Genomic DNA, 17,295 nt, shown 5'->3' with positions numbered 1-17,295 from the left:
GGCTCTGCTGACAGGCATCGGGAGCTAATATCAACAGAGCAAATCAGTCTGTTGCAAGCAGTAGAGAGACCCTCCCCACCATATCCTAATGCATTCTTAAACTGACCATGTTTTTTTTTTCACTTTGCTCATGCTTTGTCCAACACAGGCAGCAAGAAAGAGGAGGAAATGCTGTCAATATTCGTCAAAGATCAGGGGTGGGATAGAGGACCTGCACACTATTTTCAAATTAAATTGTACAGTAGATGTTGTGTAAACAGGAGTGAAAATGCTTCTTGAAAAAAAACTGCAAAATGTCCATAAAGAGGAATTTCACACAGCTGAAGATAACTTCTGCAGACCTTCTGTGGTTTTAATTAATGTAGTTATAAGTGAAAGGTGTTGGAAAAAGAAGCATAAGCTCAGCCCTGCAGGCAGTGGTGGAGGAAGTGTTCAGATATTTTACACAAGTGAAAGAATGTTATGACCCCTCCCTTTCTGCCTGCCCTGACTGGACTAACCTGTCTCTTCCTACATGAGCCTGTCATCAGGAGGGTCCTTACCCTGATTTGGTCGGACCTGTTTAGGCCTCTACCAAGGCTAAAAATACAAGCCTCTTCATTGTCTCTTTCGCTCTCCTAGGATCTGCACCGTCCAGATTTTGGTTTCGAACACTGGTTTGGTTTTGACCACTTTGCTGTTAGCAACACTTGCACATACTCATACCTCACTCATCCATAAATACCATTCACTACTGCTACATTTACTGTCCACAACCCATGCTTTTTTGTTAATAGTTTAGTTTATTAATTTCTAATAAAATATTCAATTAGTCAATTTGTGACAAGTTGCAATTCTGCAATGTTAAACTTCAGTAAAAGTAAAAGCCCTGCATTCAAAATCCTACTCAAACTAAAGTAAAATGTATTAGCATCAAAATATAACTATTACTATACTACTAATTAGTCATTCATTCATGTGTACATCACTTTAATGTTACAGTTGGTAAAGATTGGTATAATATTTTTTGCTTTATACACTGCTGTTTATCTTAACTATAATAATATATCATAATTTATTAGTAATAAGGGAAATATATATTATAGTATATATTATATATAGTAAAGTAATTATAGTAGATATAATGAGTTATATTTTTTAGTAATTATCTAAAACTGCAACCGAACTAGTGACTAAAGGTACTGAATAAATGTTTTGCAGTAAAAAGTACAATATTTCCCTCTGGGAGTCGAGTGGTTGTATAAAGTAGCAGAAAATAGAAAAACTCAAGTAAAGTACAAGTGCCTCAAAATTACACTCAAGTACAGTACTTCTGAGGTTCTTCCCACCACTTGCTGCAGGTTTTCATGGACTGAGCAGCACTCTTTAAAGTGTGTGAATGTTTTCACTGAAACACACACATACACACAGTCATGTTCTGTCACTTTGCTAGCTAAGGGTGTGCTGGACAGATTGTTGAAGTGTTTGAGATAATAGCATTTGACAGACTGCTGGTGTGGTTGTCATGGGGATTCCAACAGAGCAGCCACCAGCCATCACAGCACAAACTGAACGGACGGCAGGAGAAAGCACAGCCATTCCAGACAGGAGTCTCTTAGCGGGTGAGACACTCTAACCAAGAGTGGCTAAGAACCAAGATAAATTAAGTAATGGTTACCAATATAGGAAATTGTAGTATAGAGAAGGGTAGTTGTGTGTTAGATATTTGTCACAATATCCATAAAAAATGTATTGCATTGTTTTAAAAATAAACTTATCCAACATCATTCCCTACTATATAGTACACTGTGTTCGTATTCTCAGTGTGTAAATTTCTCAACTAGTGTCCTCAAAATAAGTCCCATAAAAGAAATATTATTCTAATTAATTTAATGAGGACAGTGGAAAGTAAAAATCATTTGTGTATCCTCCTCATGATTAGGATCCTCTCCAAAATGTAATTGGTTCTTCCTTGGCCCATGCTACACAATTCCATCAACTAGAATGAAAATCAGGCCATTCATTTTTCCGTAATCCTGCTGGCAAACAAACCAAACTAAAAACATAACCTCCTTGGCAAGCTGGGCTAATTAAACCCCATAACTTCTATCAAACATTATTCTGTACCACCCTGCATTTAGAAATAACGTCAAACTCTCATCTATATAATGTAGAATTTATGGATACAATTTGAAGTTTGTCTGACTTGAACTACAATATTGAGGTAGTTTGCTGAAGCATTTGACATCAGAAAGCTTGCACGTATAATAAAGTCACACGCCAGCTGCATAAGTTTAATTTTCATAGAAGTCGTTCATTTGCTGCATTTTAGCAGTGAAAAGGACAAGATGAGAAGAAAACATCAGTCAGTTGAGTCAAGATGGCGCCTGAGGTTTACAGACCGTACACATACTGTGGATGGCTGTGCTTGCTAAGCTGAACTAATGGTGTGAAGCTGTGAGGCTCAGAAGGCTGCAGGTGGAAGCTGCTCAACACATTGCAACCTGCAAGATGAGAGTTTGCGTGTCCGTCTGCCTCACTTAGAAGTGCACGGTTTCAGACAAAGGTGTGTCACTGTCTGTATGGCAAATGAAAATGTATGTCTCAAACGTAAAATGTACCCTTTGGAGCAATTGTTGTTTGACTTATTATTTCGCTGGTATTGGATTTGTGCAATGGCACTCAGTCATGGCAGGCTAATCACTGAAACATGATTGCTTTTTGGAGAATGACTCCTCTTTGTTCAGAAATGCACCGAGCTGCGGGGGGACAATCAGGTCTGCACTCTCAGTTACAGTTACAGTCAATTTGGATGGAAAATGCCACATCCAATGGTTGTTTGTTTAGAGAGTTCCCAATAAAGCTATGAGTCACAAGTGAATCATTTCACACAGGAGGAGAGATGACTGTGCCACGGCAGGGTGTAAATACATTTCTCTCTTTTTCTCCGTGTGAAGATAAAAGCTGACTGGAGTTGCATGGGCTCTGACTAGGGCTCTGATGACTTCAAAGAGTGGCAAGGGATATGAGAGGAGGGGACACAGACAGAGGTGGATGGATGCTTCACTGGTAAGGATCCACATTGCAGGGGGGATGGGGATGGAGAAAGATAGTGAGTACACATGTTTGGGTGAGTGTGAGGGATACAAAGAGACAAAGTTAGTGTGATATTGCGGGCATATGAGAAACATCAAAGACCTGAAACTGAACAAAAGAGGGCATGAGAGTGGGTGGGGGAGAGCGAGGGGGGAGAGAGGAATAAAAGAGCTAGAAATGGAAAGGGCAAAGTGTGAACACAAGAGAGAGAGAGAAACAGACAGACAGGGAAACTGGGATAAAAAGTCTTGGGACTGAGAAATGTTTTCGCAAGTCAAGATAGACAGCTTGAGAGAGAGAGAGAGAAGTAAAAGGACGTTTTGCAGGAAGACTGCATTCTCGTTTAAGCTGCCAAAATACACTGCAGAGAAAGAAGGTAATGCATGAAATCCTCTGCAGAGCAGATAACAAGATTTCTATTTACTGTTGAAGGCTCTTGACGTGCAAATATGACTTTAGCTTGAGCAATGATTTGAGATGAAATCACAGTGGTGGTTTTGAAGGCCGGCATACGTTCAATATTTAATCCTTCTTTGGCAGAAGGCTTAAGTGACTGACATTATAGATGTGAGAAGCAGTGACATTTAAAAAAGAAAACAAGTTTTTGCAATCAGGATAAATTAGGTGATAGTGTAGTTCACAGAATGGATCTGATTTCTATTAAAAATGATTCTTCAAGACCAAAATAGTATCTACAATCTAAAGACTGCACCAATATACTGTATTCAGATGACCATTTTTACAGTGTATAACTATCTACTCTTTAAAGACTTAAGCCACAGCAGAAAGGCAATGATGTGGTTCTGTCTTAAACTATGTGTTAAGGAATCACTCACTCACTTAATGCCTCTGGATGTGATCATATTTTAAAGGAATGCAACTGCAAAACAAGAAGCAAAGAGTTTCCAGAGCCAGGCGTCCCTACAAGCTCACTATGCAAATGGTCCCTCAAATTATGCAAGAGCCCCGCCTCCCCCTCGTGTCAAGCCGGGTGTCAATGTTTATAACCTTGATGCCACTCCTGGCTATAGTGTGTCATCATTGAAGATATTCCTGTCTAAAATGTTTTTCTCCTGCCATCCCTTTTTTTCAACGGGCAACAGTGTTTTCAAACTGACGTTCGAATAACCACCTCACACGTGAACAAGTTCATATGTGTGTGCATAAAATGAAAGCAGTTAAAGCTAATCACAGAGCTGTATTTTACTATTCTAAGACAAAGCTGCAGTGATAACATATATGCAGTGATAACATATGCTTATGTTCACGTTGTATACCCAAAGCTAATTATTCTATATTATGAAGACTGGACTAATTACTAGGCATCAGAGCCAAAGCTCAGTGTTATCTTTTAGATTTTCTACAATTTCTTATTTATGTTAATGTTAATATCACTTTCTATCCAATGAATATTGTTTCTTCATACCCTATTCTGTGCTGTTTAAGTGTACTTATTCTAAGACTGACAGATAGAACATAGTGTTTTAAAAAATGGATGATTGTTGTGGCAGCACTGGGGCGTCAGGTATGACGGGAAAATTGTTTACGGGTCAGGTAGGAAGGCCCCTTAGCAGAATTTTGCTTAGGGCCCCATGGAGGACAGGACAGGATCTGCAAGTTTCAACAATAAATAAAGACACAATGTGTAACACTCAAGACAAAGAGAAGAGCAGGCAAGCAGGAATTTATTCACGGTAGACAGAATGTGGGAAGGATCCGTCACTATAAACAACAGGAGGATGCGGTAGAGAGCAGTAGTGGACACAGTTGAGATTCAGGTGGTGTGTGTAAAGTTTGAGGGTCAGGAGAGGAGGGACACAGCTATAAACAAGGAGAGAACAAGGACACACAGATGTATGAACAAACACATACTCTGTGTGGTGAATACAGAGAAATAAAACCATCACTCTGTCGGTTTCCTACATAATCGTTTTCTCCTTTTCTCTTTGGTCCTAAGGCGGCATTACTGTCCTCATTTAGACACTAGAAGGGAATTCATTCACAACTCTGGCTGGGGTTCTCCTGTAATCTCTCGCTAAATGTCAAGCGGGAATTAAATGACCAGACAGAGCCGACGCCTGAGTCAGCTTCTATCTTAATGCCAAGGCTTCCTTAGACCCTTATATAACCCTAACAGACAGCCAGGACTAAAGACTCTAGCTGTGGCAGACATATACAGAGGGAAGAGCTTAGAACAAGACAGGCCTAAGTATTTTTTCACTGTCTTCATGGAGCAGCCCAGACCGTCACCCAGTTTAAACTGTCACCTCATTGACTAGCCCTGCGGTACAAGGTGAAGTATATGACTGTTGATTTGATACCATCCTTTGTCCATAGGCCAAATTAGGTTTATGACGTATTTGGGATTTTGTCATGATTAACCATCAGTAACCTTTGACTTAAATTAACCATGTTTCAAGGAATAGTCCTACGTTTTTACGTTTTCCCGAGGGTTTGATTACAAGATTGATACCGCTCACTAATATGTGTACCTTTAAATGCAGCTGGAGCCAAGTATAAAAGCTGGAAATAAAAATTGGCCTACCAGTATGTGTGTGATTAAAACATTATAATGAATGTATTAAATCCAGACAAACACGTATAACTTTAGAGCTTTAAAAATGTTGTTAGGTGGAACAGAGAGTTGTGAGAGTGTCACCTTATCAAACTTTTGGCTAAGAAAGCAGATCGACATACAGTATTTCTCCTAGGAATCAGTATCAGTGTATGAAAGAAATGATCTACTATTACATTAATGATTCTGGCATCCAGTCCAAGATCAAACCAAAGCTTTCTAAATGTCAGAAAATTTAGAAGGAGAAAAACAGTAGTAGAGTATTTGATGATTATTCAGATGTGGTAAGTAAATGAGTAACATCTACAGTGTATATATTCTGTGTGTGCCTTTCTGTTTTTTTGTGATTTCATATTCTATATATATTTATTATATAGAGACAAAAAGTAGGACTGGGGAGATTTAACTACTCACAAAAAGCTGTATGCCTTCCCACATTGCATTGTGGCAAGAAGCGGTGGATTATGTTAGCTCCCTTAGTATGATGGTTGATGACATACCAGAACTACTATTGATGGTAGCATGTGTCACTAATTCCAGCCCCTCTAATTGGCATTTAGGTATTGACGTCAGCAAATACAGAACAAAATGGATTAGTTTGAAACACACAAAGCCTTAAATCCCAATGTTACACCCAACAGTGTCTGCCAAACGCCCACACTTTCCATATACAGTGCATGCAAAAAAAGAATGTGCATGTTTTCATGCACAGGAAGAGAAATCGCCTGGTTGGCAAGCTGACATACAAAGAGCCCTACTTCACACAAAAAAGATTTCTCTCTGATCTGGCAATTATAGATCATCCCACCTCACCCCCTCCTCTCTCCCTCTTCCTCTCGGTCTCCCTGATCTTCTGATTGCAGATTGAGGCAGACAGGCAGTACAAGAACCCTTCAATCTGACTCTCAACTGAGAAAGAGCTGAAAATGTATTCCGTTCCCCCTGCTTTATGACTCACGAACAGCGTAGGATGGTTGGGAAACTGTATTGATAACAGGGTAGACTGATATCAGGTAAGTTAAACAGATGCAGATTTGGCATAGAATGAAAAAAATGCTTTCCAATGAGGCGATCTCCGAAGAATTTGTAGTCTTAACCAAGACTCTTTGTGTTGATAATGGCTGCAGTTCTGCATCATATAACAATACTATATTACTGCTGTGTTTCAGAGGGAGAAGAGGGAAAGCCTTGTTCCCGCAAAATGATCCCTTGTACACAACCACTTAATCAATTGACAAATCAATAGCTTGCAGTAATACCTCTGCCCTGTTTGTTATTTTAGATTATTCATTAGTTCATTACTGAGTCTGAGAGGATATGGTTCAAATCTCACAGTGCGGCACCATCACCCTTCACAAAAGAATGAAGGACAGATTTGAAAACACTAAGCGAACGCTAACATTGTGAGAAGGAAATCTCTCAAGAACTGTTTGACTTGACCACTGACCATAAGTATCCTCCCTGGACTAACTATTCCTAATTTTTATGTTATATGCAAAAGATTGTTTTGGCTGAAGACAGAAATCCACAGTCCAATTATTTGGTTGTAGAAAAATGTTGCCACAATGCCAAGAAAGGTTATAACTAGTAGTACGGTTGCAGTAGTCTAATAAACTCACTCGCACACATGCAGATTCAGATGGTGCCTCAATTTAATACTTTATTACTATTTAAAGTCCAATATCAGTCTTTTGCAATGTGTTTATAGTGCAATATGACATTGCAATGGTGATGATGAAAAATATGTATATATTATGCAGCCCCAGATCGTATATTCAGTTATCTGACATTGTCCAAAATGCCTACAGTTAGTTTGTTTACATGCTGTAAAGTGGTAAAATGTTGAAGAACAATAAGAACCGCAGGCTCACACCATCTTTCTTCATCTTTGTCATCTGCAGAAAAGATCAAGTGCCACCAGGGACCAATTACTTCAAAGACGCACTGTATTGACTTTCATGTAAGCACCAGAATTTAAAACAGTCTTCTCCCGTACGGACAGAGGACAACAATAAGAGTGTGATGCAATGTTGCATGTGCTCAATTGGGTAGAAAAAAAATGTACTACATACATTCAGGATCAATGGCTCTGCACAGAGACGGAAGCCAAACTGGCTGCTTGAAGAACAATTATTAGATGCCGTCAGCAGCTCAGATGTAAATAAGACTGAGCTGTTGCCTCAGCTGTATGATACAATACCACAGAGTAAGATCTGAGTGCAGTAGTAACGGTATACTGCAAATAATGTATTTAATCTTGTATGAAGTCCTAAAAATGTTATTTTTGTATAAGCTGACAAACAAAGACGAAATTTGCAGCTTAAGAATCATTGAATTATATTTCAAGCCCGTTTTTGCTGCACTAGTTGAAAAGCTCTGTCAAGTGTATGAGGTGGGAGAAGCAACAGAGCATTTTCAATCAGGAATTATCTCACATTTTCTCTTGCCTAAGCTTGCGTAGTTAAAATGTGGTGCCGTTACTCAGGGGAAAATCTGTCAAAGATGTGAGAATAGGTGAGGTTGTACAGGTGGGTGATAACTGTCTTCATCCTTTGTGCTCATCTTAAAGCTATTCTTTTTTTACTGACTGAATAAAGTCGTAGACTAAAGCACTGTAGATTTTTTAGCTTTCTTGGGAATTAATATTGATATTTTCCTATCTATTTGTACTGTATGTTAAATCTGTGTTGTATTTGCTCGTTCTTAGAACTCACTTAATACCAATCAGCACACAACGACATACAGTGACCCAAACACACAAAGCGCTGGCTGGTGAGAGATGATGTTCCCTCCTCACGCTGAGCTGCTATGAACTTCTCAAGAGCTGTTTTAGGCTTGCATAAAAAATTCAGGACCCTCTCTCTGTAGCAACATTCGCCCTACATACCGTATACACACATGCTCGCACATGCATCACAGCATTATTCATGGTGCACACATGTGAGCAGGCATGAAAAAAACATACACATACTGTTCACTCTGGTATCCTAGATGATGGTAATGTTTAATGTGAGCGCAGCAAGACATCACAAAGGCTCTATAGGGCAATTAGAGATCTAGACCCTCAGACATGCAGCGCATATCCACGGAATCATTCCATTGAATATTTTTTTGGCTTTTCCTGATAAACAGATATTCTGAGATATAACTTGTTTATACGGTCACCGGAAACTGCTGTCAATAAATCACAAACCCAGCTGTGTGTGTGTGTGTGTGTGTGTGTGTGTGTGTGTGTGTGTGTGTGTGTGTGTGTGTGCGTGTGTGTGTGTGTGTGTGTGTGTTTGTGTGTGTGTGTGTGTGTGTGTGTGTGTGTGTGTGTGTGTGTGTGTGTGTGTGTGTGTGTGTGTGTGTGTGTGTGTGTGTGTGTGTGTGTGTGTGTGTGTGTGTGTGTGTGTGTGCATGCTGTTTCTGCAAATATAACTGTGTCAACGTTGTTTGTGTACTTGCATTCAAGCAAGGTGCTTGTGTGCATGCATCCTTGAGTTTAACAGACATCTCTACACACATCACCATAGAAAGCAGGTCAACACCTCAGCTCAAACCATCCATTTTCATTAAGACGATAATGACCGGAGTGGAGGGATGGATGGGTCAGAGAAAAAGAAAGATTGAGAGTTAAAGGATGTAGTTATGCTCCCAGTGGGAAGATCTTGGAGCTGTCTGACTATCTGCTGTCCTCAACCTCAAAGCTCCCCCTGCTCATATTACATAATCCATCCACTACTAGCAACTGCAGAGTAGATATGGTTAATATGAGCATGTATAGCGTTTCCAAAGTGTATTTGTGATACTTCTGCACAAGATGTCTGAGCAGCAAAACAGAACATAAAAGCATGTTTTCCACTTGAGAATTCAGCTCATCTTAGCATGGCCCAGTCAGTGTGGGTTGCAACACCTCTGCCAAGTAATCTCCATCTGAAAAGCATTTGGGGCAGTTGTTCATCCTGGCGGTATCCACACGTCAGAGAGCGCTCTTCCAATTGCAGTTTTGAATTAAACCCACTCCAGAAACCTTATTTCATCCTCGTTGCTTTCACCGTGTCCTTTCATTCTGCAGTGTATCTAGGTCAGTCAGTGTATAGAGCCAAGTGTGGTCAAGTGTTGAGAAGTGAAGAATTGGATGATGTAGGAGAGCTTCATGACTGAGATATTAATCTGACCAAACATTTGAGAACAAACAGCTCCTTGAGTCGAAAACCCTTCTTGCCTCCTTAGTTTGAAGAAATGAAAAATAGCATGGAAGTCTAGTTGCTGAAGGTAAAAGCAGCAAAGAAATCACACAGGCTGTGGATGTTTTTCTTATTTGCATACTTGGTTCTACAGATCCTTCATGGCATAATCGAAAAAGCAGGACTTTCAGGTCAATAGCAGGACAAAAGGAAGAGAAATCACATGTAATTTAATAGCTTGAAAGACCTCATGTAGTCAATATTTAATATGCAGGATGTATCATGCCCTAGCGTATTTTAATACTGCCAGATACTGTACAATGTTGTAACTTTAGTGCCACTTTTATTGCTATTTAATGCTATTTTACCTCATTATTTATTTGTCTTTTACCTTATTTTTTTGTTTTATGTCATTATTAATATGGAAACTACAATCTCAAACTTGTTGTACTTCGACGACAATTTTCAATAAAAAATATAAGATATTCTATTTTATTATATATTTTGATACAGTTTCATATTAAAATTTAATTGAATAAGAGACATGATTTCTACCACTGTCTCTACAAGGAATGACAAAACCAGTCACATTCATATATTTCGATTATCCTCAATATTTGACCTATTTTATGAACAATATAAGCCAGCCGTTCTGCTTTGAGGAAATCCTGAAAAATCAGCTCCAAGCATAGCGGCACTTCCGGCAAATCTTGTCCCACACTGGCAGTAATATTGCCTAACACGCTGTGAGTGCTATAAAACACTGTCAATCTATGATATCATGCTCAGCTTATCCTCTTCCTGGTGTGCAGATGCTGGCGCAGATGGAATGGGAGCATTCGCTGAAGGGTGAAGAGAATGAAATGAAGAAATTCACTCAATGCTTGAGTCATCCACAAGTAAGATGAAAAAAATGATCACTTCACTGGTGCATTTGAGAGTGAGGTAAAACGTTACGTTGCCCGTCGGGCAATGTCCACAGACATACAGCTGTTGATGCTCTGCTGTGATACTGTAGATGTTGAATGTAGGACACCATGAATTAATCTAGCCACACTTAATGATGGGATAATGATACCTGGGATAAGTGAATTAAACATGGGCTTTTATGTGCAAGAAACGTAGCACATGCAGCAGAGTTCGTTCTAAAACGGATCAGAAAGATTCCTTAACTAGAAGACTGGAAGAGCCGAAGCTTTTCCTCATGGTAGTAAAAGCAATTTTCATAATGGTTTATTTCTAGGTTAATCTTAAATTTAGCTGTTTCTGTCAAGGGAGTAGAAAAGATTACAACCAAATGAGTGTACAAGAGGAGCAGTGCACACACCCTCTTATACAGTATATATGTACTGTGTACTGTATTTTGCACTGCAGATTTCTAAAATAATTGATCCTCAAAGTAAACAAACGTTATCTTCCCTGCAGATTATTATTTAATCAATCTGTTTGATATTTAGACTAGTACTGCATTAAGGTTTCTCAGCAGTGTAGCAGTTCCATCCCCTTCCTTTCTCCAATTCTCTAATGTAGTAATAGATCCAGTGGAGAAATACAACACTATGGTTGTAATGATCAATGGTTAAAAAGTCTGTGGCTCCCTTTTGGTTCCATTAATGTCAGTCAATTAAAAACCATCCTCCAATATGTGAGCAATAACAATTGATGGTGTAAATCGAAAGTGTGTGCATGCCTTTCTGTGTGTGTGTGTGTGTGTGCATGTGTGTGGGCGTGCGTGTGTGTGTGTGTGCGTGTGTGTGTGTGTGTGTGTGTGTGTGTGTGCGTGCGTGTGTGTGTGTGTGTGTGTGTGTGTGTGTGTGTATGTCATGTATGTTGTGAGAAAAGAATTGCATGTTCTCGCCATGCTCTCATCAAGTTGATGTAGCATTACAACCCTAAATCAACCATGGCACAAGAACACTGTCTTGCCATTAGTGATAGCAATTTCCATTGCGCAGCTCATCGTAAAGTAAAGTGATGCAAGAGAGACTCGCTCCTGCTCACAAACACACACGCACACACACACACACACACACACACACACACACGCACACACACACACACACGCGCACACACACACACACACACACACACACATCCACACACGCACACATGCAGACTAAAAATAGTAGCTGCCTTACCTTTCTGTACACTATCATGTTGGGGGACTCATCCGCTACCCCGTTGGTCCCCTGCCCACTGCTGTTGGTCTGTGCCATGATCCAGTAAGTAAATCAGCCACAGGAAATGTCAGGTGCTCCTGTTGTGGACAGAATGGATATTTGTGGTCCATTAGAGGGAAAACAAAAATGGAGCCTTAACGTGACTTTTTCAAAATATTTGACATTCCACATGGAACACGTTTCACATTTCACAAGGTCTTAACAAGGACGTTTCAGGGTAAAAAGGTGGTTGATTTTGCACAAGATACTGGTACAATGGGAGGGCAAAAGTTCAACTTGAAAAGCAGCGGTTGGTACCATGTCTACTGATCTTTTCTCAGAGGGATTCATTGTGCACGGAAACCACTGACAATCTGTTGCTGTTTGTTGACATCAGAGGATTCAGCAGCATTCCTCGGTCCTGCATGGTACCTATACTCTGCATCCTAAGATTGCATGGTAAGATGAGGTAAGGTGAAGACCCTGGCAACAGTAAATGCAGTCGGAAAAACGCACACGGACACACACACACACACACACACACACACACCGTCCCTGGAGGAGGTACAATGCAGCTTAGATACATCCATTCGGCTGGGGCAACCGTAGTTAAAACGTGCAAGTGCAAAATGTAACGGATATCGCATGCACGTTGCAGCTTCATCATTCTGTCTTCCTCATATGACACCCACACGACATCCTTGGGAGGTTTAGTCTGCAACACTAAATAGCCTATATGCAAACAGCGAAGTCATGAAACCTGCTCTTAACATGAGGCCGTCATCTTACTACACTGTGTTTTTCTTACCACCATTGCCTGTTTCAGCACCTTGGAAAGCTACCGCAAAACGCCCGCGCCCGTTATCGTCCCTATTGTTAATCACGAATAGCGCGTAAATACACAGACAAAACAGCGACATCGGTCACCGGAGGAGAAGGAGGAGGAGAAGGGGGGGGGGGGGGGGGGGGGGGGCTTACCTGAAAAAACGCGCAACCCGCTATAGGAGTCCTGAATCCTTGCAGAGGTGGAAGCCTGGTCCTTCGCGTTCAGTATGTCAACTGGCAGACATAGGAATGCGAGGATTGTTCATTGGCAACGTGAAGAGGCAGACATTCGGTGGACACTTGGTGTGTTACAGCACCTCTGTCTCTATCTATTCTCTCCTCTTCTTCAAACGATGCTCAGAAGCACGGGCGCGCCGCCTCGGAGCGCCGTGAACGCGCATCGATCCATGACCAATCGCGTTTGAGGAATAAATTACAACCCGTTTTGGAGACATACAGCTATTTTCCCAGCTCAAATCGTACTACAGCTATGCACTGCGGCGATATGCTGGTCCTGAAAGCTAGGGCAACATAGAACAACCCTACAATGTATTAATATTTTAGCAGTAAGACTATTTATCAAAGGTCACGAAGGGACAAACTAAGCCCTGATTTTATTTTCTGAACCAGGGGAAGGAACTGTAGCCTATGGCAAACAGTGCTGTTGATTCATGCAGTGGAAAGTGACCTGATGAACTTAATGTTTATACTTGTTCTTTACTTTATTCTGACACCAGACCAGCCGGTGCCTTTGTCAACTAATTGGGGTCCTTTAAAAGAACTAAATAACACTTTATATTTCTACTCTATTACATTTCAGAAAAACAAACCTACAAAGAGCATATAAAATACAATGCAGTAAAGTGAACCCTCCAACAGTAGGATATGAGACAGGTAGAATTTGCTCCACCGCAGCCTGTTATAGCCTGCAATAAAGTGCTGCTTTCATGATAATGCATCAGTAGTCTCTTATCCAATTACATAATAATGTAACGCTGACAGTTCATCCTGCCTGCATAGTGAATTACTGTTATGCTTATACTTTAGGGACACTTTACTTATAATACTTACAGGTTTTTTTTAGATACATTTTGAATGCAGGACTTTTCAATTTAATGGAATAGTGGGTTTTTTTTACTTTGTGGTATTGCTAGTTTTGTAATGAATACAAATACTGATACAGGACCTGAATACTTCCTCCACTACTGTTGTTAATGTATAAGAGTAATGTGACATATTGCTTTCTCTCAGAGTGAAAACTCTTCTGATGGTGTATCAGTTCACAAAATCCTGGTGCTCCATGACAGTCAATGAGGGTTAGGGTTAGAGTAGTAACACCTTGTTGAAAAAATGTCATATCTCTATGTATCGGGGTACTCTCATTTGAGCATTTTTTTCTAAATTACTTTGTCGTTTACAAATGCCTTATTAGTTCATTTATGCTTTGTGTTTTGACATCTTTTTTTGTTGTTTTTAGCAACAAGCTTTCAGTTATAACTAAAATAATCAGAATATGACAATTTGAATAAATAATGAGCCCCAGTTGTTTGGCCTAATCAACTATTTTTAATGATCAGCTGTCTTTAATAAAACTCCCAAGAATGAAGACAAAGAATAAAGGGAGGAATTGAAACAGATCTTGATTTATTTATTTTTTTGGCTCTAAAATTAATTCAGCAACAAACAAACGTCAAGGCATTTTTTAAGAGATTATCCAAAAGTAACTAGTCCTGCTTACAATATCTCAGCAGAATTTGAATCCCAAAGACTCCAAATTAGTGTTTATTTAATAGAAAAATAAATAGTATGCAGAGAAGCTTAAAATTCAGATATTTCTCTCAAATTCAGCATTTGTATTTTACAATGATTGAACTGAGTGCAAATGTGAGAACATGTTAGGAATGAGCTATATGTTTCTGTTATTTAATGCAACTGCAGATATAAATAGATGGGTACATATATAGAAAATCTCTTAATTAGCTGTAATCTTTGGCTTTGAGGTATGCAGCAGTCCAGGCGTGAAAGACAACAGATGCGCCCCTCCTCCTTATGTACTGTATATGTCTGTATGTTTGTCCATCTTCTGTCTTCCCCTTTGCTCTCACAGGACCTGATCTTTCTATAATGTACATCCATCATGGATGATCTTATAACAGCTTTGTAAATATAATAAGTTACTAAGCCAAACAGCAATACATGTTATGCCTTGGGGGATACTGAGTCCACTGATGTCCATATTTTATCTTGTTGTTGCATTATTTTCCTGTTTCCTTACTATCTGCTATGATAATCATCTATGTGTGTTTTTACCTTTTGTCCTTTTGTAAAAACTAGATATGCTGCAAATGGTACCCAAAGTCAACCAATGCATCTTTAAAAACAACCTAGATGCTGCTTTCATACTAAATGCAGTCATCTAAGATCTTATATTTATTGGGAAATGCTTGAGAAAGTTCCTTTCATTCAGCTCAACAACCACAACATCATGAGTGTAAATTGGTTCTGGTTTGACTGGCTTAAGACTGCACTGATTAAGGCACTACATGATTTCTGTCTGATGAGTGATTCAGGAAACCAATGCAGCATTTGATAGACTGGAAAATTAGGTATAGCTGTCTGCTATAGTGTTCAGCTGCTGTAGGTTGTGTAGAAGGCAGGAGCTCTGTTGTTGACATATGCAATCATGAATCTGAGCCAGAGATGGGGACTCGGACTTAAGACTTGGACTCAAATCGCACTCAAGTTACACACAAAGTGACATGAAACTTGACTTTACAAATCGCCCTAGAAAGACTTGAGACTTGATTCAGACTCGAGATTAGGAACTCCTGAAAAATCTTTATTTTATCTTTATTTTTTTATTATTATGTTTTTGGCACATTAACATGACGTAAATGTTTGACTAGCAAAATGTAATTCCCTTTCTTATTACCATACGTAACCCTACGCATCTGCACTTTCATTGTGTATTATTTTCATATTGCATTCCAACGCCTGATTATATTCCAAACAACTGATCAATGCTGATATTGCTAATAGATGCTAGAAGATAAAGGAGTGATTGTACAGTGCATGCTTTGTATCTCTTACTGTAGATATACCTATGCAGTGTCCTGAGCAGACCAGATAGACTGGAAACTTGACTCGGACTTGCAAAAAATGACTTGTGAGTATGTCTGATTCATATTCATCCAGATTTAAATTACTTTAGGTCAAATTCTGTAATCCTGCAAATTACTATCTCAAACCACTTTGTGAATGCAACTGGACTATAAGACTAAAAGTCAGAGATAGGAATGTTAGTGTTGCAATGGAATTGAAGACACCTCAACGCAATAGTTGCATCAGACCAACTTACATCAGATCTACAAATAGCACATGTTAGAAGATTTGTGTCCATAGAAGATTTAGAAAAACACGTTCATCCCTTCATCTCAGCAGGGGGGACTTTAGAAACAGCTCCTTGTTTGGTTTTACCAACAGATTCCTGCAGCCCCCTTTAGTATGCTGCTGCAAAAACCATTCTTACATCTTACACTGGCTTCCTGTTAGAAATAGAACAGCTTTTTAAAGAACTGGTGTTAGTCTATAAATGGCTTAATGGCTTGGGGTCAAAATAAATCTCTGATATGCTTGAATACAGGCCCAGTAGGCCCCATATCTTTAGGAAGCAGTCAGCTACAGATGCCTTGAGTTAAAACCAAAGACCATTTAGGATTCAGCCACTATGCTGCAGACAGAATGATCCCAAATGCACCCCAATTGTAGCCACCTTAACATCTAAATTAAAGACTTTCTCATTCTCCTGTGTCTTTGATTGATTATATTCTCTGCTGCACTCTCATTTCCCTTATTAAATTTGGGCACATTTACTACCGCCCTGTGTTAATACAGTAACTTTTATGGCCAGGTCAACTTTGAATAGGAGATCCTGTCTCAGTTGGATTTTGTCTGGTTAAAAGGGTATTTCTTTTTTAAATCAATGTTTTGTCTATTCTTATGACTATTTCAATGAATTTAAGCATCATATTTTTAAATGTTGTTTAAGCCTCTGTGTTGGAAAGGTACCGTATATTACAAATAAACGTGCCCTGAAATCATTTTTGTAAACCAATATTTCATGATAATGATAATAATATCATCCATCCTCTTCCCTCACCCTGACCCATTAAAATGCTCCCCTGTGTACAGAAGCAGTGACAGCTCATTGTTTACCAGCAAAATATTTGATTTTGAATGTATGTGTGCTACCTAATATCTCACTTTAATAGTAACTGCCAACAATTAAAACATTTGGAAAAGAAAGACTAAGATACTGTAGCGGCTGGCAGGACGCAGTTATGCCACTATCGACTGTTCCTCAATGAAAGAGTGAAAAGGCTCATGAGAGTGTGTTAAAAACAAAACCTATGTGGTCTGCTAAACTAAGACATTTGAAATGCCTAAATAACCTAGTAGGTTTTGCCAATTTATTATTTTTGAATTTTAAGTT

At 39.3% G+C, this 17,295-nt stretch overlaps 1 protein-coding gene across 1 annotated transcript in view; it reads right to left on the bottom strand.

Moving 5' to 3' along the window:
• Nucleotides 1-12,050, bottom strand: part of rgs7a (regulator of G protein signaling 7a) — a 46,447-nt gene extending 34,397 nt beyond the window's left edge. Inside the window, exon 1 of the mRNA XM_083923121.1 lies at nt 11,958-12,050. Coding sequence (XP_083779247.1) covers nt 11,958-12,035 — 78 coding nt within the window. The 5' untranslated portion in view covers nt 12,036-12,050. The remainder of the gene's footprint in view (nt 1-11,957) is intronic.
• Between the last annotated feature and the right edge of the window lie 5,245 nt (nt 12,051-17,295).

Source organism: Echiichthys vipera (assembly GCF_963691815.1).
Source record: "Echiichthys vipera genome assembly, chromosome: 11".
In the NCBI taxonomy this organism is placed as follows: Eukaryota; Metazoa; Chordata; class Actinopteri; order Perciformes; family Trachinidae; genus Echiichthys; species Echiichthys vipera.
This window is presented reverse-complemented; position numbering and strand designations above follow the sequence as displayed.